The sequence below is a fragment of the Salvelinus sp. IW2-2015 genome, linkage group LG10, assembly GCF_002910315.2.
Source record: "Salvelinus sp. IW2-2015 linkage group LG10, ASM291031v2, whole genome shotgun sequence".
In the NCBI taxonomy this organism is placed as follows: Eukaryota; Metazoa; Chordata; class Actinopteri; order Salmoniformes; family Salmonidae; genus Salvelinus; species Salvelinus sp. IW2-2015.
In genome coordinates this window covers 6,861,569-6,889,032 of record NC_036850.1, presented here as the reverse complement: position 1 = coordinate 6,889,032, position 27,464 = coordinate 6,861,569, and the positions used below count along the sequence as shown (strand labels likewise).

Sequence of the window (27,464 nt, the reverse complement as noted above, 5' to 3'; positions counted from 1 at the left end):
TGCAGCGGTCTAAGGTACTGCATCACAGTGTTGCGGCTTCACTACAGCCTGGGGTTCGATCCCAGGCTGTGTCACAACCGGCTGTGACCGGGAGTCCCATAGGGCAGCGCACAATTACTTGGTTCATCGAGCTCTAGCGACTCCTTGTGGCGAGCCGGGCGCCTGCAGGCTGACTTCGGTCGTCAGCTGAACGGTGTTTCCTCCGACACATTGCAGCTGCTTGAGCAAACGGGTGTTAAGAAGCGCGGTTTGGCGGGTAATGTATAGGAGGATGCATGGCTTGACTTTCACCTCTCCCAAGCCCGTTGGGGAGTTGCAGCGATGAGTCAAGATCGTAATCACGAAATTGGGGACAAAAAAATGCCAATGGAATACCATCTCATACAACCTTAATTCAAGTCTTGGTTTTAACTTAACAGCCCTTCACTGACATGGAGGTAGGCTATTTAAAGAGTACATGGTGTGTGGAGTAATCATTATTTATTTAAACTAGGCAAGTCAGATACTAACAAATTCTTATTTTCAATGACAGCCTAGGAACAGTGGGTTACCTGCCTTGTTCAGGAGCAGAACAACAGATTTTTACCTTGTCAGCTCAGGGATTTGAACTTGCAACCTTTCAGTGACAAGTCCTACACTCTTACCACTAGGTTACCTGACACCCCATTTACAAACAAATCTATGGATATAGCAGTCTATAGCCTAATTTCGTCTGTCAAACAGGTAGGCTTACCTAATTTCTTAAATAGGAAGAAATAGGCTCCAACACAAAGACCTCTTGTTGTTAGTAAAGTCTAATTAAATGAGGATGATTGAAATTAATTATGCATACTCAAAGGTATCTACTTTCAGCACCATGAGCTGTCCATTTCGGATTGATTGTGCCGAGGCTGCTGTTTCAAGTTTCAGCACAACAATGTAAGTTACTCGATTCTGGCTTATTGTGAGTTCAATAACTCGGATAAACACATCATGGGCAAGAAACATATTGTTTTTAATAAATTAAATCATAGTAGTAGCAAGCTATCAAAGTTGACCTCTGGTCCAAACTGGTCCAAACTATCACACCTTTGCGTTCTCCACAAACTGAACAGAACACAGACGATAGGCTAGTCAGTGCAAACATTTTTTGGGACTGGGCCTAATCCAAAATTATTTTCCTCCAGGTAACCATTCTGTAAATTTTGATCGGTCTCTTTGAATCTTTTATCCAGCAGCATACCACCCTGCATCCCAATGCTGGCTTTCTTCTAAAGCTAAGCAGGGGTGGTCATGGTTGATCTATGGTTGGGAGACCTGATGCTGCTGGAAGTGGTGTTGGAGGGCCAGTAGGAGGCACTCTTTCTTCTGGTATAAAAAAAAATATCCCAAGGGCAGTGATTGGGGACATTGCTCTGTGTATGTCTTTTGGGTGGGACGTTAAACGGGTGTCCTGACTCTCTGTAGTCACTAAAGATCCCATGGCACTTATTGTAAGGTGTTAACCCTGGTGTCCTGGCTAAATTCCCAATCTAGCCCTTATACCATCATGGACACCTAATCATCCCCAGTTTCCAATTGGTTCATTCATCCCCCTTCCTCTCCCCTGTAACTATTCCCCAGGTTGTTGCTGTAAATGAGCAAGTGTTTTCAGTCAACTTACCTCATTAAATAAATAGTTGTCATACATGTGTTAGAACTGCCTACTAATACTTTGAGACGACCTTCACAGAGATACACCTGATGTTTTTTTATTGGAGATCTGCACTTTCTACATGCCACTCAAAATACCCCAAAAGCTATAAGAAGAGTCAGAGAATACCGAAGCTACTGCGTCTTTAAAAAAAAAAAAAAAAGAGGCGTGGATGTGTGCAGAGAAAGTGAGGCGGTACCATCATGAATATTAATCAAGTGATTTGTTCCTTAGAGACAGAGCGCAGCTGGATGTCGCTGATTTGATTGAACTAGAGGACACCTCGCATCATAACAACGCATATAAAATCTAAAATAGTATCTTAATAAGCACTACACGCTATTGAGTCGCGGGATGCATAACAACATTATAGTTGTATAAGAGACAGCTCAGAACAGAGTAGCCTAAAAGAGCTGCTGTCATCGGTTTTAACATTTTAAACTATTTACCTTTTATTGCTTTTTTGAAAATATATTTTATCATAGAGTTTAAGTATAGCAATTGCACTTATGGACACCATTCTGGACAATTTCGCCCCGGATAAACTTTTCCCCAGTGCCAACCTGTTGGACCTTGAGGATTTGAATGAAGGGGATTTTCTCAACAATGTGGTATGTGCAGATGTTCATTTTTCTATTCTACATATTATCAACACTTATCTTTACGCACACAGTGATTGACAAATTGTAATGCAGCTTTTATTCTCCGGATGTTTGATATATTATTCGGTTGTATTCCCATAGCCTATGCGATTAATGCTTCAGTGTCCAAAGTGTCAGCAGTGTTTCTCTGTCTCGATTGTGATAGACGTGTTAATTACTCTGTAATAACCTGATTTATGCAGGAATTAAGCTGTGAGTCTACACTGCAAATATCCAATGCACGTCAGAGAAAGGTGCTGGGTTCGTCACATGCGTGTCTGAAACGATTACGAAAGATAAACAGCCGGCATGTAAGCTACTGCTGTTTAATTTACCCAGCTGTGCATTTCAGCATATTCTCTTTCGCAATCGTGCCGGATCTAAAGTGGGCGTGTTAGGTGGAGTTGATCCTGCTCATGCATCCGGCTTCAGTGCATTTGTAAAGACTGTTGTGACAGATGTGAAAACTATCACACTTTTATCATGGCCCTCGATAAATGACTCTGATCCAACTGAAGAGAATATTCCTCATGTATTAGTTAAGTTAAATATTCAGCACATTACACACAGRGATCAAGAGTAAATGTCACTGGAAAATAACAAACTGTACCAAGACTAAACAACCCCACCACAAAGAGATGGAGTACATCATTGTTACTAGGTGGTGGAAAATTGGACCAGCCAATGGGCTATTGGAGAAATGGCGAGCAATCTAGAAAGGATCCCATTAGGATTTGTCTGTTCCGTGATGACTCATTCTTCTGAGGAGAGAGTGGTGGTGGTTTGTATCTTTAACTACTCCCCGATGGGTCAACGTTTCATCTAATCCGAACACCCAAAGGACATACAGAGGTTTAACTGGAGATGCTTCACACATATGAATGGGAAATCATGTGACATAATGTGACATAATGGCATTCACACTGAATCTGCACATCAGCTCAACTTGTCATGCACTTGGRACACTTGAGGATGATTGTGTTCTCAATGGGGATTTGATAGACTTATAATAGACTCAGATGTCCCTCCACATTCTCCCAGCTGTGAAGGTGTGTATCAAGCCTGGCCCCTGGCCCTCAAAGGCTTGATTGTGGTTGGGAGCTTTCTAGGGGACAGAGACAGGGAGGAGAGGACCAGTCTGTCTTTAGTGTGAATAAGTTCAGATTCTAGCAACTGACTGCCGTCTCAGTGCTGTGTGAGAGTGAATGAGGGCCTGTGTGTGTGTGCAGGGTGCACCCCTCACCTGTCTGCCACTGCTTCCCCCTGCACAGCCCTCTGTTGAAGCCCCTCTGTGGGCAGAAGCGTTGAGGCTGGCCCTCTTCAGTGAAAGAACCCTTTTACGTCTTTAAAAATTACAACAAAATTACACACTGACAGCCTTGGGGGAAGGGTGGGGAGAGGCAAGTAATAGGCAGTGTTTGTTTTACCGGCTATTATGGGGGTTTAAATATAGGTGGGTCATTTAAGGATTTCAACTGTTTAGGTTTCTGTGTGCTATTTTTTTATTTATAGCTTGGAGTTAGAATTCCATGGCTGCCTTGGGGTTTTTGTATGCTGCCTTTGATGACCCTCTTGCCAAGCACTTAAACACCCTACATTTTAGGTAATTGCATGGGTGGGTAAATCAGATAAGCTGCAGGCTATTGTGTAGCTTTTAAGATCAGAAAGTGTGGCCACATTACCTAGGATACCTATGGTGTGGAGATTTGCATATTCTTATGATACGACTTTCAGAAATGTGTCAGAGGGTGTGCATTCCTTTTGCATGGATTACAGACTGGAATGAGTTTGCAGGTTGTCTTCATATTTGGCTGGTCTGGTCAATTCCACTTTACTTGAATGATAAGAGCAATTCCTATCGGATAAAAGGTCAGTAGCATATTGTAGTTGACTACAGAAGTTAAATATTCACTTGAATGGATGCGCAGAATAGAACTGCACCCGCAAGTGTCGTATTGCAAGTGTGTGTCTGTGTGGAAGAGGGGTGATCCCAGCCGGCAGGTGACTGGCCAACACACCTGCATCCCACACAAGCCAGCGGCTAGTTCTGCTCACAGATGATGGAGCGTGACTGGGCATGCCAAAAAACTCCAGCAAGTCGGGGCCTTGCAATCGAGACACACTAATGTAGAGTGGGGGTGGAAAGGAGTTTTTGGCAGGGGGAGGGGGTAAAGGGACCAGCTAGCTGCATTCCTTCCCACTAGGTTCCTACAGGGACTCATTGCTCTGAGCTTCCTACTGCTGTTTTTGGAGCCAGTCCAAAATGGATGGCTATGACAAAGTTATGTAATATTTTTTAAATTCATGCATGCATGCAAACGAAGCCAGACAGAAACCAGTCTACAAAATGGCATGCCATTGGCTCTTATTTCTTCGCAATCACTTCTACTTTCTGCTACATGTGTGCTCTGCTGAGGAGCATAAACCCGGGCTACAAACGTCCACTTTCAAGTGGTCAATAAAGTGATTCTACTCTATAGCTTGATTAGGTGTGAGGTGAGGTAGACTTGAAAATGGCTGTCTAGCAATGATCACAACCAATTTGACAGAGCTTGAACAAAATATATAAGAATAACGGGCAAATATTGTACAATCCAGGTTTGCAAAGCTCATAGAGACTTACCCAGAAAGACGGACAGTTGTAATCGCTGCCAAAGATGATTATAACATGTATTGACTCAAGGGGTTGAWTACTTATCTTATCAAAATATATTAATATTTTATTTWCCTTTTTTTTTGTGTGAATTTTTCTTCCACTTTGACATTGCAGTGACATTGCAGAGACATTGCAGAGACGTTGCGCAGATCATTGACAAAAAATGACAATTAAATCCATTTAAATCCCACTTTGAAAAAGTCAAGGGGTGTGAATACTTTCTGAAGGCACTGTACTGTATATACTGATGTGTGTCTGTCATGGAAGGCTCAATTAAGAGAAACATGACAAACTAAGATGCTAAGATGTCATGAGAAAGATTAAGCATTCGAGGTGCTATTATCAGTCCTTCAACTTTGTCTCTGAGGTGAATATCAAAGGCGTGGTGATACCTTTCAGTCAGGTGCGGAGCACACACCATAGAAATAAGCTCTAACCTGTGGTAGTTGCAGGCTATGATCAATTTAGAAAGCATACACTGTCAAACCAGTCAGTGTTTTGTCTTTGGTGAGGGTGCGTGTCTCTTATATTGTCCTCACTGAATTGTTAAAAATGCAAGTCATACTTGTTTTTTTTAAAGGAGATCCCCTTGTCTAAATTCTCTTAGAAGAAGAAAATGTGGATTTTAGAAGATCTTAGAACCAGAAATGATGTGTTCTCTATCAATATACATTTGAAATAGATTGCATGATGGAGCCACAATGGAGCCTCCAGCTATATTCTGGGCCTTTCCGAAATAGTATATTGATTTAGAGATCTGAGTAATAGATCTTCCACAAATTTGAACTGGACCAAGTTCTGGTGAGCCTATTGTCTATTTTCAGGGCAGTTGTCATGTACTTTATTTTATTTCTACATGAGTATTTCCTTCACCCATTTCCTTCTCATTACATCCTTGAAGGTATCACTCTGTTTATCACCTTGTAATAAGAGGATAATGCCCATTGTAGTTGAAGTACCCACCCATCCGCCAAGCTTACAAAGAGTCTGTTGCAGGTTATTTTCACAGTGGTTGAAATTTTAGGTCACCTTATGAACGTTAGCCTTGTGGTTTCCGACTAGCCTATATGGTACTAAATGAAACTGTGAGTTCGAGTATCGAGTGTCCAGAGACAAGTAGGAATGTCTATTTCATCTTATTTTATTTTGTATAAAAGGCTGGTGGGCATTTTTCTCAGTCTGTAAATCAGTCCTCTGTTGTAGTCTCTGGCAACCAGCTCTGTAAATGAAACGGCAGAACAGAAGAAACCAGACTTAATCTGGAACACATTGTTAGGATGGAGCGTTCAGGGATAGATTTCAGGGAGAGGCTTGCAGGAGACATAGCAGGGACAGTTCTAGGCAAGTCTTTTTGTCATAATCACCTACACATCTCTATTGGAGCAGTAGGACTGGCTGTACATGTCAGACAAAACCTGTCTGAAAATCCACATTCCATATTAGTAACCAAATGAAGTCAATTAGCTATCTGGCTAATTATCTGTTTATCACTTATGATTGGAAGGATAAGACTAGACAGGGTTGTTATCACATTTGAATGACTGTCATACTGATATGAATTGGATTCAAATATAACAGTTGGATTCCTGTTCCCTGACCCATTTCGACCACAGTTCATTCATACCTTGCCTCGCTGGCTCTCTGAGACCGAGTCAACATTGTGGACTGGTGTTAACCTTTGCTGGAACAAGGCTGTAGATTCTTTCAAAGCGTCCAATGGTAATTTTGATTATTTAAGAAGATAGTACTTGAAGTTCACACTTTAGTCAATTAAATGCACTAAGGTCATTTATTAGTCACAGGAAGTGCAACAGGCAGTGAGAAATTGTCATTGTATTGAGAAGTGATTAAAGTGACTTTAGTTTTGTAGTCCACTTGGTTGGCCACAGATGCCACAGCAAATTAGAACTCCAGACTCTCAGGACCCTGGAGCTTCAGTGAGAAGGTGATCCCCCCCCCCCCAAGAATAATATTTTCTGGGCTTCCTCTAATCTGTCACAGACTCTAAATGGATCCAAACAGTCCCTTAAAGGTCAGGAAGCCAGTCAGAGTGACACACAGAAGCCTGTCTCCAGTGGTTGTGGTTTTCAAACCCCTCTGCTTGCTAAAGAAAGCATCTGCACTGGAATTAAGAAACCAGGCCTTTCCACTCAGGAAAAGTGGGGGATGGGAGCTCATGGGTCTACTCTATACTTTAGGGTGCTCACCCGCTGCTCATCCAGAGGGAAATTCAGGCCACGGGACTGCTGACTGCTGCCTCAACCTCAACAGTAGATGAATACATGAAATGTTGGACTCAGTGAGGAGCATCAGTCAGTGAGTGTCAAGTCTGGTTGATTTGAGAGCTTTGGAAATACCAGTGATTACATGCATAATACAGTATGTCAAGCAGTAGGTAAATTGTGTGGATTACGCATATGTCATTTTGTTGGACATCATTGTAATTCTGATGTGAACGGAAGCGCTACTTCCAAATGTCTTCCTCAAACAGCAGGTGGAAGATGAGAATCAGGGGATGTGGAGTGCCCACTTTAGCGTTATGCATATCAATTGTAAATCGTAAAGCATCAGATGCATATCAGGCTCATCTTGTAGCATCTGGTCTAAAATGGAAGCCAGCGGCAATGTGACAAGCGAAGACATGTGACCWGGCCCTTAAAGTTGCAGATGTGAACATTTGGATGCAGCAGTCTCAAGTCCTAATGTTTGCACGCACTTAAGAGGATTTCAATGGAGGTCAGATTAGGTCAAGCTGTCAAAACTTTATGGATCACAGCTGATTTGAACGCGCATGCTTTTCTCTTGGAATTTCCTCCTCTCTTGTACTAATGTAGCGTGTGTCCTCTAGATGTTATTCCTGTATGTCAAACTTAACAGAGTCCAGATCGTAAGAGTCATATTGTGCTCATCTTTTCTGCTGATTTTCAGTTTTTAACTTCACCCTTAAGCACAATTTTCCAAGTAATAATTTGTTCTTAAAAGAACAAACTGTACTAACTGCTGCTTCTATTCTTTATCTTCTCACAGCAACAAGGGCAAATCTCCACAGAGCAGCCACATTTGAACTGCACAACAGTCATTCCTGCAGATCTGAGAGTCTAGCAGCTTTCTTGGCTTGGGTCCCAGGCCCAAACTTTTATTGGCCGATTTATTTTTCCTTTTACAAACACACATTTTCTCCTGCTGCTGAGCTGCTCCACGCGAACCTTGCACTCCAGTTTTCCTTCTGCAAGTGCCTGGCTAATTTGCATGCTTCACTCTGATTGGTCGCAGAGCTGACAGTTATTGTATCACCAGAAGGAATGCGAGAAGCACATTGGTATTACTATGAGCTGCTTGACTTCAGTGCAGCGTTTACCATGTCTACTGCTAAGACATTTATTTATGCTCTCTTTTCACCAAATGTGATACTGTGTGCCAGGGGAGAGTGCAGTACTTGATATGATTATGCCTCGCTAGAAATACTAGCACCACTTCAATGACAAGAGGGTAGGCTTATAGGGCTTATTTAGTGTGCGGTAGAATGTCTAGAATTTTGCAGATAGATATGGCAACATTCCACCCCTTCTGAACAAGCCAAACAAAACACTTTCCTTGTTTCCAAATCACAGTTAGAACAATACTCCCAAGAATTCTGTACATTTATCCCTGTGCCTGTGGTTTCTAAAAATACACTATTTGGTTTCCAAATCYATAACTGCAGTGGGCGCTAACATATTTGGCATCTATTATCATAGTTTGTTTTAAAGGACAAAGCGTTTAGACGGGCTGCTAGGTATCTGCACAGACAATGCTCCGGAGCCTAATTGCTCAAGCAGGGATGTAGAGTAGGGAGTCGAGTTGCTCTGGAGCATTTTAACCTCTTCGGTTCCCCATAGCGTAGTGGTCTATCTTTCTCTCTCTCAGCCGCAGAGAGTTTTAATGAGAGGGCTTCCAGAAAGAGTACCACCCAGCAGCCCTTCCCCCTCTATGAGGCTTCCTGTCTGTCCAGACCTGTACCAGCTGCCCCAGCTGGAGAGATGGGCCAACGAGGGCTGAGGGAACATCTGGGGCAGCAGAAAGGGTCTTTTCTCCACCCCAGACAGGGAAGATGTGTTTCCCTCAAGGTGCTTAAGTGTGTTTCTCTTCCCATCCCATTCTCAGAGACCTCTGTAATTATTGTCTGCCATCGTCACCACTAAAATGATAGACAAGAGAAGAATTTRAGTGCCAAAACTATAATGAATTCTCATGACCTGTTTGCTGTTCAAAAAACAAGCTTTCTCTGTCTCATTCTAAGCTGAGAATCAAAATATTCCCTCAATMATTTTGCATGCAAGTACCATCCTGGTATGACTTGGTGTACTTCAAAGCCTGCTGAACTGGTGCTCTAGCCACAACATACTTAGCAATCTAGAGACATTTTCAGATGAGGGGCAACTCCCAAAGAAACTGTGATCTTTTAGGCTTTCCTGCTTACATTTCTAGTGGGTTCATGTGCAAACAATTGTCAAAGTTAAAACATTTTTAAAAAGTCATGTTACTTTTACTCCATCCCAAATATGACCCAAATTCAGTAATTGGGTCTCTTTAAAAGACAATTTAAGTGCCATGAGGGAGAAAAGGCACCTCTGTCTGCCTCTGAAATTCCACATCTTGGTCTATGGGGTGCAGAAGAGAAGGCCATATGTGAAACTTTTGAGGGCTTGCATCAGCAACGGTTGCATCATCATCACCATCACAGACTGAACCAGAGTACCGAGAAACTCTAGCACRGGAGCATGCGATGAAGTTGTATTGTGTTGACTTCATTAAATACTTTTCCATTTGTTTCTGTATTTGTTTGTTTTTAAAACGGCTTGTTCGTTTTCAAAGGAGCTAACTCCCCATACCAAATTTCAAATTTGGTCAATTCTGGCAGTGTTCCAACCCGAATGAGGCGACAGCCTGCTGCCTTCAAAACCAACCATTTATCTGTGTAATATACACATTGTGATTGTGTTTGTTTTTTCCAACCACCATAATGTACACCTTATTCTTGGCTTGACAGTGAAACATAGGTCAGTCGGGATTATCTTGGGCACATCCGCCGCACACGGTGCACGACAGGAACCTCCTGCTGTAGATGAAAGGGCCTGGGTGGGACTGTTTATCCTGTTGCGCTCTCAGCCATAGTGGTTAGTGTGCCTGCTGATGGCAATGGTGCAGCATCAGTAAATAAGCCGGATCATCTAGTATTGCCAGTGTGCCTTTCTTTAAGCATACACTGCTCTCGACCGGCATCAGCTCTATTTAATGGTGTTTGATATCCGGTTAAGTTTTGTGTACATAGATAATGAAAGCGCAAACTAAGGACAGTGAGCCGTTTATACACTCCCTTGCACTTTATCCAAATCCTTATCATGAGAACTTGACAAGTAGAGTGACTGTGTAGTACTGATTGGAATTGATTCACCTCCACTAGCAAGATCATCTCATCTGTTAGGCCTAAATACAATCGGCAAAGGTAGATCTTTTGTCTGTATGACGACACAGCCTTCCGTGGGAACACACAGATGGCCAGGGCTTGATCTATGTCGGTTTTCCTGTCGCAGAATTCACAATGTTTAGGCGTGTGAGAGGCCCAGCACATGGTGAAAGAGGGATGCCTTTGGTGCTGTGGGCAGCGTACATTGCGTTCTGTTTGACAGCTGTTCAGCTCTCATGCCTGGGTTACAGGTTCACACTTCAGACACTCCCCTCTACAGCAAACAAACTGCCCCACAGGTCGCTGTACTGTGAATAGTTGCACGTGTCTCATACTTGTAAGGCTATGCAACTCACATACAACGTTCAAGGGATGGTAAGGGATGGAGTGATGGTGCCTCTGGATTTCTCTTCTCTGTGATTAATGTCAACCTACCTTCAAAAGCCATACCCAGCAGCAAGCGATTATGTGCAATTGGTGTCATTAAAGATGTAGATATGTTCAAATGAAACACAAATCTCCACAAGTGTTCTTATTTGCAGGGTGATTCAACATGTCTCAACATGTCTGTGATAATGATGTCCTTCATTGCAAATCACGAAGCCCTTCAGGCTCTAGATTGACTAATACAGTCGTTGTATTGACTCCACAGTGCTGCTACCATCTTTGTTTTTGAAAATTATTTCTGAGCTGTAAGTAATATTATTTTTTTAAATCAGGTAATGGGCCTGAAATAATCTACGTTCTTCACATTACGTTTACTTTTGTACAAATTCATTTTATTACAGCTCTAGCTATTATAAACTCCATTGATTGTATTTCCCCTCTGCATATCATCATGGGTGATATACAATCTTGAGAGCTTAGCTGTTACACATCTGGGAAAACGAATGGAGCATGTTGGCCTGTTTTTAATCATAGCTAGTCATGTTGGTTATTGTGAATGACATGCAATTAGTGGTATGTGTTGTTGGGATTCATTAGGCATAGCTGGTTTGAGAGGAGGTGGAGTGTAGAGAAAGTGAATGTGAACTGGTCTGTAATGTGGAATACAGGGGTTATCTGGAACACTACAGCCAGAGTACCAGACTGTGTCCCGAGGGATTTTAATAGAGCTGTTCTGATTCTGCACACCAGCAATGACTCACTGTCTGCTAGCTAAACTAAAGTCGTGGAAAAACTGAAGCATGCACTGGTGGCCTAATGCATAGAACCCAAGGACTCCATGTGTGAAATGGTATGACTCATACTTCCAAGAGCATGTCTACATTTGTATATTTTGGTATGGGATTCGATTACATGATTTTCTGATTAAAGGCGGTCTGATGTGAGAATGTTTGTTGGTGATTTTGTTTTTGCAGCACTTCTCGGAGCAGATGGAGGACTTCTCCAATGAGCTGTTCAGCAGCTTCTTTGATGACCACCTCCTGGCCGACAGGAACCCACTGCTGGACATGGAGATGGACCCACCCAACCCTGACATCCAGCAAGAACACAGCTACTCCCTGAGTGGAGACTCGGCCCCCAGAGCCCCTCCATGTCCATCAAAATAGACGAGGAAGCAGGTATGAAAAGCGTTCTTTTTGGTTCTTCTTCTTTGATCTTGTTCATCATAGGTTACCCCCCCCCCCACACCACACACCACCTTATTATGCTGAAGCGAATTGGCAATTTATTGATGCTTTGACCAAAGTAAACAAGAATGATACATCTACAGCACAATACTTAGACTAAATATTACTTCAGGACAAAAACAAGAGCTCCATCAACAGGGCTGCTAGGGGTACAAGGTCTTTAGTTTAATAGTAGTGTAAGTCCTACGTCACTAGAATAGCTATATCAGATCAGTATCCGCGCTCTCCGCTCCTGCCCTATCTCCCGACACTCCCCGTGCCGCGCAGAGAACCCATCCAAGGAGCCGAGCTCACATAGTACACTCCCAGCCAAGCCCTGCCCACCCTGGAGGAATCAAGAAGCAAGTCAGGGGATTCCAGGCAGTCAGCAACACACACACACACACACACACACACACACCACACACACACACACACACCACACACACACACACACACACAACACACACACACACACACACACACACACACACACACCACACACACACACACACACACACACCACAACACCACACACACACCAATGTGGCTTCTGCAGCCCTTGCAATGACTCCAAGCTGCAAATGTTTCTCCTTTATTTCCCTTGTGCTCGGGGCCAGGGAAAAAAAGAGCCATAAATAAAAAATAAATAAGGGGATCGACTGGTAGGGGCGGGGGGGCAACTACCTTGGCTCTCAGAAAGGGTTGCATCACACAGAGTTTTACTTAGGGCTTAGGGTAGACTGAATGCATAACATTGGACTAAACGGTGTGTTAAAAACCACAGTCTCACACATGGAATGTTAAATCACTGGCCCCCCCAAAAATGATACAGGAATCCCCAGTAAGATTGATGGAACAATGGATGGAATCTAATGAAATGGATTCATATGGGATCATGGCCACACACATTCGTTCCACTGAATGTCAATATGAAAGTGTGCATGTAGATGCACAGCACTACCATAGCAGTCAAGTTCTCAAACTGTCGACAGAGCAGAGGCACCCACAGAGCACTGCTGCCAATGCAGATTTGATTCCCCACCCCCTTTGCCACAAACACTGTAAAAAGCCCATTGTTAAAGAGGTTGACTGTTAAAAGGGTGTGTCTAGCTGCTTTACTGCTCTCCACCTAGGTGTAATGTGTGGAGATCAAACTGCCATCCCCTCTCATAGCCTGGCTAATGAGCTCCCAGGCCCTGCCCCAATCCACTCAGATGCTGAGTGAGGGGAGTCCGACTAACTGTACTGACCTGCCTATAAACTTCAAAGGCAATCCTGATGCTTCCTCAGGGCCACGACACATGGCCTCATGGGTATGGGCAGGCTGTAGCCATGACATCCTCTGAGATGTGAGCTACTGAATGTAATGTCATGTCTAGATACTCTACATAAAATTACCTGGATGTTCTGTTGGTTTGCATTAATTATTTGTGATGACATGCCAGTTACAGTTAGTGGTGTCCTTGGTCACATTCATTTAGTGCATCCTGTTGCTTCACTGATGGAATCTTCCCATAGAAAAGGGAAGGCCTCATCATAACATTGCAAGCCATGACTTGTTGATGTAGAATCCCAGGGAAAGGTGTTACTACTGTAAAATAAGTATTTTTGTTCTTGTCATTTAATAAGAAATATTTCACTCATCTTACAGTCCATTATTTATTGTGTTTGGCAAAGTAAAAATGTAATCTATTCCTTGTGGACAATTTAGGATGTTGCCAAGGTTGCCAATACAGTAGACTTTGCTGAGTGGATTGAAGATTTTGACGCCACTTTGGGTTTCCCCCGTGGGGTAAAGTCTGTGGACATAAAACCCCAGTGGGGGAGGGATTTACACCCTCCCAGTAATCAGTCTCCCACTGCTCCCTTTCCCCTCCTCGCCATGGGATTCTCGCCCACACCACAACCTGTCTTCTGTTAAGGAGCACAACTTGAAAGCCTGCCTACTAACTTTTTTATAAGCCTCTGTAATGTTTTATCGATCCAATCGGGGTGCCAGCAAACAAATGAGGGAAAAACCAGGCTGCTAACGAGGACCCCTGGTTGTGAGTGCTTTTACTTCTGACTTTGAAACTGCAGGACGGCCCCTCTTCAGGAGAGGCTTTGTACTCACTGGCCTCTCACTGTTTACCATCTTCACAGAGGTTATTAACAGAGGAGGAAACTCATTTCGGAGGCAGAGAGTCTTCTAAGTTTAAGCTATTGACGTTCACAATCAGCTGCTTCGCGTTAGCCCTGGATCATGAAGAGGATCCATTCTGTAGATGTGCGTCACACCTGCTGCTTTAATGTACACTGATCTGTCACCCAATCTTGCTCACCTCTAGTAGTATCCCAAGATGTCCCTTTGAAATACACCGGGGGGCCTCTTGGTTTGCTTCTTGGCCCCTGACGGTCTTCATGTAGAGTACTGTATGTTACAGAATGGCTAGTTATGTAATGATATCCCTTGTGACATACAACACATTCGTTTACCAAGTCTTCTTTTTCTTCTCCCCAGAGTTTGAAGGAATGTGGTCTTTCAGCCAGGACCTGACGGCCATCCTGGTAAAGCAGGAGCCTGATCAACAGGCAGAGCCTTCCTCTACAGTCCCCTCCATGGGGAACTCATGCTTCCAGCCTCTCAACCTTGCCCCACCACCTCACAGGAGCTCATCGGGGGATATAGTAAGAAACTGCAGCCATAGAAACTATCACCTAGAACCTATCCTAATCCGTTACTAGGGAAAGCATTTTTCCTGCTTGTCAAAAGCTATGGAAGACTAAGCCTCTTTATAAGCCATAGGGATCTCTCCTGGCTTTCTCCTCTTCGACTAAAACGTGAGCTGTTTGAAGGACAGCTACAAACGTGGAATTTGGAGTTTAGTGTCTTGCTGGAACAGCAGCCTAAAATCTCATTTTTGACACGGAATGTAGTTCAAAATGTGATCGTTAAAAGGAAAAGAAAGTGATGTTGTAAGTGGAGGAAATAAACCATTCACACAGTGCACCCCTACAGGACCAGCACTGTGACTCATGCATCCTTGTCCATGGGAGTAATTCATGGTTTGTGGGGCTGAGGTGGGGCTTAGCAGTCAGATGTGAACCCCAGCACAGCTATTACCAGTTATCACTGGTTACCAGGCCTGTAGCCCAGCACACATTACTACAGTACCGGTTCTTTTCACAATGGTAATTTTAGTTTGAACGTCTTCAAATTCATAGGATATTTTTAGTTCTGTTTAGTTCTGATTTGTTCCAGCTGTAAGAATGAACTATGAAAGTCTCACCCTTGTAGCCCAATGGCATCCAAATGGTGAGTGTCCTGACTACATGGTCCCTAGTTGGAACCATTGGTGGAGAATGATTCCCTTTCTTCAGTTACATAAATAGTTTGGAACCGTCTTCAGCTGTGTTTACTGTCACTTGGAATGTCTCTTGTCCTATACAMATACCAGGCTGTTAATACTACTATTGCTCTTACTCCAGGGCTCCAAAGAGTTGAACCTCAACGCCACACCTGCAATCAAAGATGAACCCAGAGAGGTCAACCAGTTCCTCAACATCCCTTCAGGTAAGAATAAATTACAATAAGCAAGATTACATTGACTATCAAACATCCTTAAGGGCTTATGTATCCAGCTGTTCTAAGAAAGGTTCGATTTGAAGTGACCGTTCGTAAAATGATTTAGATGCCTCGGTTTCTTTTGAGACCTTTACACGCTCAAAGACCCACCTCGCATCCTAAAGGTTATGTGCAGGTGTCACAGGCGTTTACCCTCAGTCGATTCCGCCATAGTGCCTTCTACGAGTGTGTTATTTATTTCGGGAGTAGAAAAACCTGCCATAAAGCGTGCGTCACGGTGACTCACTACAGTGTATTCCTGATGACACACCACCTGTGACCACTCTTCCAGACAGTGGTCTGCATGTTCTTTCTCCTGCATGTTCCCGCTCTCTCTTGTTCATCTGAATTAGTCCATCTTAGTTAAAGTGATTGTAAATGGCTAGGCTATAGTGGATAGGAATAACAATTCCTGCAAGCAAGTGTGACACATAATGAAAAGTGTTCCTTTTTGTGTATAATGTGTTCTTTTCCTAATAGGTATTTCACTATGAAACACTATTAGTGATGCCTCATTTCAGATATGAAGTGTTTCCAATTATAGCCTGCTTGCCTTTCCTTTTCCATTTTTCCCCTACACGTACGAGACGAGACTGCCTCTGTTCATTCATGTAGTATTTTTCAGATCTAATTGCTAATGAAGGTAGACAGAAAAAGCCCACTGAGACGCAAATCCGCAAGTATATTATTAGAGCAGTGGTGCTGGTGATTGAGTGCACTTTTTTTTGGTGTTGATCTAACCAGCTAAGTAAGATTCTGTTCCCATCTCCTTTTCTATCCCTTCCTTTTGGCAATATTTGGCAATATGGCAATATTTTTGGTTCTCTACACTAATGCCTTTTTTGATGTGCCCATATACTATCTGGCATTCTCATTTTCAATATTTCTGTCCGGTGCACCAGATTGCCCAATCCTTTTAAAGAGTGTATCAGAGAGACAGGGAAGGACTGCCCTCAGCTACAGCGGGATTCAACTGGAGTCGAAACTAGAACTGACCAGATACACCTGTAGAGATGCAGCTGGACCTGTTCAGCCACCAGCCCGCAGATTAAAGTAGCCCGGTTAAAGAGACACTTTTACTGGTTCGGGGGTTGCAGAGACGGCCTTTATGGTGCAGAGGAATACCTCCATATAAGACTGAATCCCATCTGGTGGACCATAAATCTTATATTCAATAACCACAAGCCAGCAGCAGCACATGTCCAGTCTAGGCCTGCCTCCCTCCGCAGAGCGCAGTCTGAACAATAACGTCTGTGTTGTGTCTGCCTCTGCCTTTGACAAAGCCCATTTTCTCCTATTCTTCACCTCCGTTTCCAGTAACAACAGAATAAAACCTGGGTCCTGTGTACTCTGGACTCACACCAAACTAAATCCATGGGTCATACCAGCATGGGTCTGGCCTGGTGTTTGGGAACTATGTTGGGGTAAATTCTGCCTGGCACAGATATCTTAAGAAAGCACAGTCCTCACTCCATCCCTGTCTGAGCTCAGTTCAGATACTTAGACAGAGGCTACTGCTGACAAGTGGATGGGAGGATGGGATCAAGCAATAAAAATAAGAGCAGGCACTGGCTGCCTTACTTACTGAAATTAAGCTGTCTCTCTGTTTGAACTGGCTCTGTCCTGGAAGTCATTTGCCATTTTAATTATGGATCTCTTGGCAAAACTGACCGTTTTATGAGGTCTGGATTTGCACCGCTCCTTTCCACTGTTTAAGTTCAATTAACTGTTTTCAGCTCGATCCCACACGACAGATGAAGTCAGACTTTTGTCCCCTAATCATACAGTGACTGTATGTCATCATGAGGTGTTGATGGACAAAGGCTTTGAGCATATGGGTCATATTGCAAGTGATGCATTTCATAACCATTGGTACCCTATTTTTTCTGTTCCCCCCACAGATGATCAGCTGCAGCTCCCCCCTACCCCTCCCAGCAGCCATGGCAGTGACAGTGATGGATCCCAGAGCCCCCGCTCCATACCCCCTTCCAGCCCAGCCCGCCTACAGGCCCGCTCCTCCGCTGCCATATCCTCCTCACCCCTCCTTACCGCCCCACACGTAAGTGCTGAGGCCGTCCCACGATGAGCTGGGCTGCAGACAAACCCATCTGCTGGACATATTAGGAGTTCAAATTCACATCCTCACACTCACCCTGACCACCCCTGACCACCACCCTAGTCTGTTCATTAGGAGCTGCCCTGGTGTACAGATATAATACACACAGTACCACAGATTCCCTAATTCATAATCAATTCATAAAACGTGTCCTTATTTCTCCACAGAAGCTACAGGGCACTTCAGGGCCACTGATGCTGACAGAGGAGGAGAAACGCACCCTGATCGCTGAAGGTTACCCCGTACCCAACAAGCTGCCCCTCACCAAGACAGAGGAGAAGGCACTGAAGAGGGTGCGCAGGAAAATCAAAAATAAGGTACTCACCCTTACATCCTGGAAAGTRAAATGTTGATTCAGTCAAAAAGAACTGTATGATTTGCTTCCAGAAAATGTGTAAACCTATTTGTAACCGCAAAACTTATTTTTTTACCTGTAATTTCAAAGTAGTGTTTCCACAGGCAATATTAATATTTTAATATCCTCCATTTTATCATATGAGCTGTTATTGATTTGGGGATCCCTCTCTCGCCCTTCTCTGTCTAGATATCTGCCCAGGAGAGTCGCAGGAAGAAGAAGGAGTACGTGGAGTGCCTGGAGAAAAAGTAAAAGCAGGACACTTTCTCCTTTCCTGTCTGCCAACTTTTTTTCCTCCTCTCTCATCGTCATTCCTGTTCTCCACTTCTTTAATTTCTCCACTCCTTCATTGTTTCATTGTTCCTTAGCTAATGCCAATGGCGTTTGTCCATTAAAGCATGCGGTCACACAGGGCCATCTGAGTCACACGCAATCACTTAATCCACTCCAGCAAAGGCCTCTGTAGAGCACTGTTCCTTACCAGGAAAATCACTGACTTTCCATCCATGGTCATTGTTTTTTTTTTGTTAATATGTAAGACCTAAGTACATTACAGAGGTACAGAGGTTACTATAGGATTACCACTATGCCTCCTAGGACCACAGACTGCGTTGTGTTAGCATCCAATATGCAAGCACTCTATTTCAATAGCCCATGTTGTCTGTGATCATCAAGAATGTGTATTTCAAATTGTCAGACAGCCGGTCAAACAGCCTAATTCTCCAGCACAGCAAGCATTTGTCTCACTCTTCTATTTTGTTCTATGTGCAGATTGAATGTATGGATGTGACTTTTGTGTCTCACAGGGTGGAGAACTACACGTCTGAGAACAGTGACCTGTGGAAGAAGGTGGAGACACTGGAGAGTGCTAACAGGTGAGCCATGACTTTGAGCGACAGTCTTTATGTGTGTGAGTGTGTGCATGTGTGAGCACGCTCTGAGTGATGCTAGACACATCCCTGAACCAGCAGTTTCAATCAAGGCTTGAATAACCTTTCCTATTCATGATACCTGTGTGTGATTTGACTGCTACTCAGCAGTGACTATGACAGCCTTCATTAGGCGGGGGACACTTTCACAGTGTTGACCATTGTGCAAATGCAAGTTATTGGGCTCAATAAAATACATCACAGACTACACAGACTCTAAAGGCATCACAGACTGTGCCAGCCTCTAATTTACAATAGGTATTTAAAGTTGCTCGGATCAAAGTAACAGCGTGACAATATACCTCTCCCTAATTACAGCACAGAGGGAAACATCTCAAAAAGTGCACACTCGAATCTGCCTCATAATAATTTGAGGCCCGAGAAGGAAACCACAGGCCTCCTACAAAGACAGATCCCTCTGACTCAGCTCCTAGCAGGCAGTCCAAATGGAACACACAGGAGCCAGCTAGCAACAACGTGTGGGGCGCATGGCCCAACAGCATATGCCTTGCCTTTGGCTGGTAAAGAGGGGACAAAATGGGCTTATCTGTCGATGCAAGATGGTAGACCAACAAGCAATCTTTTGTCCCTAATGTAGTCCAGTTATTTTTTGTTGTTGTCTCGCATCTCGCACACAGTTAGCTGGATGCTAAGTGCTTGCTGTACTTTAAATTATAACGTCTGGAAAGGTTTGGTTCATGAGGAGGGTCCAAGGTAGCTMTTGAGAAGTTGAAGGAGTCACAGAGTCACTCATGCAGATGTTTCCCAGTCAAGGTCTACTAGAGTTAAAAGAAAAATGTTTTACACCGTCTATTTTAATCCATTGGGAGCAATAAGGTTTATAGATAACAACTGTACAAGCACTGACCAACCATGATTCAATTCAAACGTGATGACACAATGGACATTCCTCATATGGGACGTTAATGTTCCGTTTCCAGAGTTTCCATGAGAATTATCCTGTTAGGATTTGACCAATTTTTWAAAAAAAATCACCTTCATATCCAAACGGACCATTGCACGAAGCTCTTCTTTTATCAGAATATACTGTATTTTCAAACTCTAGTATTAGCAGCATGCTATTTGGGATATCCCAAAGGACCAATATCAAGTTAGTATAGCTGTTTGCATGTGTATAAACTTTATTCCAGTGTTATAGTCACTTATTGTGGTTATGGCAAATAGTTTCATGGTGTTTGGTTTATGTGAAAGCTAACACTGGAAATCTCTTTTCTACCATTAGTGGAAAACATGCTCCCTCTCGTGGTGAAAATATGAAAGCTCACCAGGTTTAATTTCTTATTGAAGAGAGAGAGAGAGAGAGAGAGAGAGAGAGAGAGAGAGAGAGAGAGAGAGAGAGAGAGAGAGAGAGAGAGAGAGAGAGAGAGAGAACTGTATGAATGAGGTAGAGTCCAAGTGGGCGTTGGTTGTGGTTTTCAATAGCTTTCTATTTGGGCAAAGCTTGTATTTTGTGGGGAGAGGGAGGGACTGTGGGAGCATGGTTCACACACTAGAATTACAGACGTCTTATATAATTTCCAGCTCTGTTTCCTCAATGTGTTATCCTCAAATGATCTTTTTTTTCTCAGAGGTGAACTTCAATGTCCTGGATGCTCAGAAGAGCCAGACAATTATGATTCAGTGTTAGTTGACTGCGTTCTCGCTCTATAGTCACAAATATAGCCAGATGGAGAGGGATTATTTTGGGGGACTTAACAATAAATTTCTGGGAAATGTCACTGTCAGTCATCTGTGCGTGTGTACTATATGCGAGGCTTGCCTTGTGTTATCCAACAGCTGGAGCTCAACTGGATGATTGTAATGACTGACAGTCATTAAAGAGTCTGCTCTTCTGGAAAACGTTTTAAGTTCACATGAGGATCAGTATTGTAGATTCCGTAAGTGAATACAGCTGTATTATTAGTCAATTTGAAACATGTATTCTCTACCTTCTTTCTCCAGAACTCTACTCCAGCAGCTCCAGAAACTCCAGGCCCTGGTCACAGGAAAAGTGCCCCAATCCTGCAAGATGGCCTCCACGCAAACAGGAACATGCCTTATGGTACTTTGCAAACTATTTATTCTCATACATACATGCGCCACCATTATCACTCTCTTAAACAATGCAAAATCCCATACACATTTTCTGTGCTCTTCGCTGACCTAAGATACTGTGCGTTTAATGTTCCGTGGACCTGATAGTCATGCCTGTCAAAAAATTTAAATTACTGCTTTGTTTGTGAAAAGACTCACTACAATGGACAGGGACACTGGCTTATGGCCTGCCCCACTCTTCTATAACTCACTGAGGCAACCCCATGAACTCAAACTGGCAAAAGCCTTCTCAGCTGGAGAACAGAACCTCACTAGCACACTGTGCTCATGTCGCTCATGTTGACCGTGTGCTTTTGTTGATGGTTTCTGGTTCCCTCCCGCCAGGTGGTGGCGCTGTGCTTTTTCCTGGTGCTGGGCTCCGTTGTGCCTTGTCTGCCTGAGCTCTCCTCCCTGTCCCATACTGTGAAGTCCTCCTCGCCCCTCCCCTCGGCTGACGTCTACACAGCCAGCCAGGGTATGTCCCCTACCCCTCACTTGTCACCTAGAACAAGGTTTCAGGACGCTCCGTCCTGGGGCCACCCGTGGGTCCATGTTTAGTTTTTTGCCCTAGCACTACACAGCTGATTATAATAGTCAAAGCTCGATGATTAGTTGGTTATTTGAAACAGCTGTGCAGTGCTAGGGGGAAGAAAAACAAACCCTCAACCATGGGGTGTCCCAGGACCAAACACTGACCTAGATTTGTCTACCATCTACAGCATGAGAAACACAGTCTTTAGTTGGTTGTCCCCTACATATCCCATATTTTCAGGGCATATGTTGCTTGCCCACCAGCATTTCCGTACAAAATGTGAAAAGGAACATTGAGTAGTTGAATAACACATCAATGTGGCATTACATCTTATCTTGTAGTATTTCAAAAGCAACAGACTCAGGTGAGTATGTTAGCTGAAATCACAATATCCTTCTGGTATAATATTCAGCTTGTTGACCACAAAATGGAAATCATACATGGACCTACTGGCTACTCAGAATTGGTTGGTGAGGGCTGGGTTGCCTTAGAAACCTGAAGTCAGCATGGCACAGGAAGCTGTTATGAGTTGTTCTCCCTGGAGAACTCACATGACCGTCACACACCTGCTGAATAAAGATGGTTGTCCTGCTCAAAACCATTCCATTCTTCAAAAGAAACCTACTTTTTACTGTTAGTTTACATTTTCTTACAATAAAATAATGGTTCTGTTCCTTTGTAGTGTTTGGAGGATCCAGGCAGTGATTAACATCCTCTATTTGTCACTGTTTCTGTCTGTTTAGTCCGCTCCCGCAGCCTACTCTTCTACGACGAGAACTCCTCGTTGGAGGACGGTCACGGGGGCTTCCTGAAGATGGAGGGGGACGGCTCGGAGGGGGCGCCCCTCGACTACAACGAGGACCGGTCGGCACGTGACAGCCACGGAGGCGAACACAAGAACACCAAGTACCTCAGCAAGGCTCACTCCGACCCGGTGGACTACAACAGGACCGGCGCCCAGTTCCTCCAAGAAGAGCCGCAGTACCACAAAATGTAAGCTGAGGCCAGACAAGTAGGGCTGTAGACTCTGTCTCCATCTGTGTTAACGAGAGGATTCTCACAAATTACTCTTCAGAACCAAGGACTATTTTATCAGTGCTCCTTGTAATTACTTAAACATCAACAAGAACAATTTATTTGAATGAGATTGTTAGGTTACCAGAGTTTTCCCAGTGGTGTATGTTGTGATACTGACGGACTCTTTCTCCCCTCCACAGAGAGCCAAACCCCGAAGGAGGAGCGGAGTACTTTTAACCTTTAGGGGCGGAGCTGCCAAAAACACGCAGCTCTCCAGACTCCTTACCCATGTGGATGTGTAGTGACACTACGGCGCCCCCTAGTGTGCCATCCCCAACCCACCTCTCCCTGCACTCCCTGACCTCCTGCAGTAGCTCCCTGGCCTTCCTGTTCCGTCTCATTCCCTGAAGTCCCAACCGATAGAGAGGATGAAGAGGGTATGTGAAGAAGATAGAAATGATGGGCAACTGCAATCAAAGCTCCACAGCAACTTTTCATCTTTGACTGCTGTGCTTGACTGGAGGCAGAAGCAGGGAGTGAGAGAGGCTTTTTGAAACCTCTGTGTGCAATGTGTGTCTGCCTGCACTTTCAAGTGGGTGAGTGTGGTTGCAGTGCTTCTGTGCAGATGAAGTGCTCCTCAGATTCCACCACACTGTTGCTTTTTCAAGGACTGCTAAAAATATTTAGAACACAGGGGGTACTTCAGGTGAAGRGTGGATCAGATCTATAGCAAATTGGATGGGATGGTGAGGGGGATAGGGATGGGGGGGCTGTATTTTTAATTCCAGTTGTCCTGTTATAGAAATTCCCTCTCCTAATTCACAATTGGTAATGCAATTATTTTAATACATACATTTCAAAGATTGTCCTCCATTACCTTTCGCTTAAAACGCGCTCTAGTGCCTAGAAATATACATCTTTCAATGGCATTTATTTTACATTTGACCACATTTTGTCCCATAACGTTTAAGCTTGTATATGCATTGCACTTTTTTGTCTTCAGGTCGACCTTGCAAGCTAATGGGCATAAGTGCCTTCAAACTCTTTCAGTGTTTGTATTCTCACACCATCCACATGGGGTTGTTCATTTTATTATTTTACTCTTTATGCAATCTAAATCATATGTAATATATACGTATTATTGGCATCAAAAAAAGAGCATATTTATTTTATGCAAAAAAATATTGTGAACTTTTCTTTTTATGAATATCAATTATGATGTCATGTTTACATGATCTTGTTGTCTTAACTGTTACACAGTTTGTCTGTTTTTGTATTTATTTCTGTATCAAGAAAGTTTTGTATATATTGAAAAAACGTGAACAGGGACAATCAGTGTAAATACATACCAAGGGTGTACAATACTCCCTCACTGGAGCAAAGCCTTCTCTAGTCCAAGAGACTCTGAAAAACTGCTCATCTTTACAAAAATCTTAGTCAAAGGAATACATTTCCTCCACATAAAAAAAATAAATTAATATCATAATTATGCTAAAAGTCCATTCAAGTCCATTCATTGTGAATGTGAAAATATAGTATATTTTAAATTGAATATCAAACTTCAGAATCCTCTAGGGGGAAAAAAATCGCATCACAATTTACAGTAGTGCCCAAAAAACAGTTCACTCTAAAGACCACTATTCTGTTGATAATGCTTCTAAAAAACATTAGTCACTCCAGCAGCAAAATAATACAAAAAGCTTTTCATGCAGAGTTATTGTTGTGAAAAACCTTGTTACATTGAATAGAAGATATTCTGGTGTTCCCTCCTCTTCCTGCTGTGTTGTTTGAGGGCGAGAAAGGGAGGGAGAGATTGTGTAAGGAGTGCGTGGGGAGACCCCGCCGACGCTCAGTGAGATTGCGTAATGATAGGTAGGAGGGTGTGAGTAGACAGCMCAGGCTSTGTGGAGGAGGCATGGAGGATCTGGGTCAGCCAGTGGCCTTGGAGTCTTAGCTTAACGTCCAGTCTGTTTCTTTTCATAGATTCCACTTGCTTATTCACAACTGTGGCTTCTCTGTGAATAATCAGGGGAGGCCAGACTCACAATCCTGCCATATGAGTAATATGTATTTTACTCTAACATGTCATTAGATTTGCATTATTCATTTTCTGTCAAATGGTTTGTAAAATCACAACCTACCCTATTAATCAGGTTCAGATTCATACAATTTATAAATTGGTTTTGATTCACAGCTGTCACCTGTCACATATCTTAGTGCACATTACCTGACCAATGTAGAGTTGGTTAAACTGAGTACACTGATAATGTGTGTATATTGGAAATGTAGATTGCTTCCTGTCAAGATACTGTTTGTCTATGTTTGTCTTTTCGTTTTATTAGTAGATGTGTAGCTAAGGTTCAACCAGATGCTCCGGAAGCTGACCAGCCCTCACCCACTTACCTTCTATTAAACACACCTTTTACTGATCAAATGGTTGCTTAGTTGTCCCAACCCACCCCAGCCCCCTCTACCCTACCTGCTCCGCCATTTTTAGGTTGTCTCAAAGCTGTACCTGGTATAAATTACTGCTACTCTATATTCTATCATCTGTCCAATGTGCTGATCTTGAACAGGCTCTCTGATGACTGTGTCAACACTAAACCCCTTGTGATCATGCATAACACAGTACATCAAGTCAGACTGAGTTATCTGGTTGAACCAGGGTCAATATTTTGTAATTCGTCCCCCAAATGTGTGGTAAAAAACCTGCTTCAAAACCTGTGTGAGGGATTTTACAAGGCTATTATAATTCAAAGTGAAATGATGCAAATCTTACCAAACATTCCATGTGTTTGTTGGCGTTCATAATGTGTGCCCTTTTGTACATAAGACAAAGTGAATACTTTTGCTGTAAATAGGGGGTGTATTTTTGTATTTGAAATGTATTTTGGTATTCACCTGGCGCCTTTGGGAAGGAACTGGCCAGTTGCTGACCTTTCACACTGTGGCTGTACAAGTAAAATGCATGTATTTCTGGGCAAGCCACAGGAGCCTCTCTGTATTGCCTTTCTGTATCAGTCTCTTTAAAAGTAGATTTAGTAAGTAGAGTTAGTATCAAGCAAAATATAAAAAATTGCATCAGCATAACACCGTCTCCTTTGTCTCTGTGCCCTGATCTTCTTGAGAAATGCATTCCATGCAATCTCGTTTTTCTGCCTAGTGGTTGTTCAATCATTGGAAAGTGCAGGCAAGCTTGATTCTCAGTATCGCCACAAGAGGTCGTACATTGTTAGTCCATCCATTTTGGCTAACCTGATTCTAACCCCATCATCCCTCAAAAAATAGACCACTGTGTGCCTTCCTAACTGAATCATAAAACACTAACACACAAGTGGCTGGCTCCACTGTATTATATCAGAACCAGTTGTTCATAGCCTGCCCGGGCATAACCCACATTCGTATTGAATTTCTGTCCTGTCCAGCTACACCAGGGGTGCCAAAGGGGGTCAGATCCAGTCCAATGCAGGGTGGTTTGAGTTTAAAAAAAAAATATATATATATATATATATATATACATACATTTATATATACAGTGTATTGGATTTTTTTTTTTGGGGGGGGTGACTAACTCAATATACTTTAAAATGACTAAAACCAAATCGAAACTGTGTACAAATGATAATGTGCCTATATCCATACAGTTGGATAGAAGACTAGATGTGTCAGTCCCTGAACCCTCCCACCAAAACATACTGAACAATGCATTGAATAGCATAGGTGTTTGTTAGGTATCAATATAGACTCCCTGGAAACATAATCACAGCTCTAAAACATATGAGAGCTTGGAACAAGCCACTAAATCCAGAGGTGGTGAGCCAGTTCAATCACAAGGATTCACTGCCAATCCAGTGGCAGAATGTCACGTAAATGTGATAGAAATCTTAATGTTTATGTAATTTAGGGACCACGGTACAGTATTGTGCACAGGATGGCTTGAAACTATATATTTTTACGAGATACAAAGATTGTTGTTATCAGAAATAGCACACACAATTTTTTTGCTATATTTTTATTTCATAAACACATAATTTCATCTGAGTAGGAAACAGAATGTCCTCTTTCCCCCTTGTTGTCCGCCTATATATCAACTACATGTCAGTGTGATAACTCACTCTTTGTATTAGAAAGCAGGGAAGGGGATTTGTCCCAATAGCATTTACCATGCAGTTTTATGTAATCCTCGTACAGTCCTTGGCTTAATCTCTGTATAAAGGCCAGAGAATGGTCTCTCGCTTTAGTTTTTGCATCCTCATGTTTAGGTGTTGCTCTCCTGTGTGCATCGTAATATATCTGTTTGTTTTGCACATATAAAAGAGCCTACTATGCCTGATACGACATTAATGTATTTAGATTTATCAATTCGATTTGCACATTTGCTCTGTTTTATGGAGAAGTGTTAATGTATTTATTGTTACCATGACAGTATGCAACAGCTTTGTCCCGTGATGGGGTATTTGATTCAGGACTCAAGACTGGCGTGCCATGGCAAAGAACAGACAATTATAAAGACTAGAAATCCCTGGCTGTCTGTTTCACACTCATTGTGACCCTAGTGAGCGGTTGTAGATGATGAGAGTTCATAGTCCTCTCATTTCCATGGCAACATCAATTCACAAGGCTGAACAGTCTAACCGAGTTACCTCTTCTTCAACCAGCACAAACCACCCGAGCACACCTCACCACAGTACAATTCAATGATTCTTTGTCAAAAAAAATATACTCTCTAGATCAAATATGCACTGCATGAAACATCTAGTATGAATGAAAGTTGTGGAGTGTATTC

The 27,464-nt window shown here is 43.0% G+C and overlaps 1 protein-coding gene across 1 annotated transcript; it reads left to right on the top strand.

Moving 5' to 3' along the window:
- Window positions 1-1,930: 1,930 nt before the first annotated feature.
- Window positions 1,931-26,097, top strand: LOC111969220 (cyclic AMP-responsive element-binding protein 3-like protein 1). The gene is given in 13 exon segments (XM_023995224.2): window positions 1,931-2,283; window positions 11,777-11,933; window positions 11,936-11,980; window positions 14,532-14,698; window positions 15,500-15,584; window positions 17,537-17,694; window positions 17,919-18,068; window positions 18,296-18,354; window positions 18,913-18,981; window positions 20,998-21,097; window positions 21,475-21,604; window positions 22,405-22,654; window positions 22,879-26,097. Coding segments are annotated over 13 exon segments (1,509 nt in total). The 5' UTR covers window positions 1,931-2,181; the 3' UTR covers window positions 22,916-26,097.
- The last annotated feature ends 1,367 nt before the right edge of the window (window positions 26,098-27,464 follow it).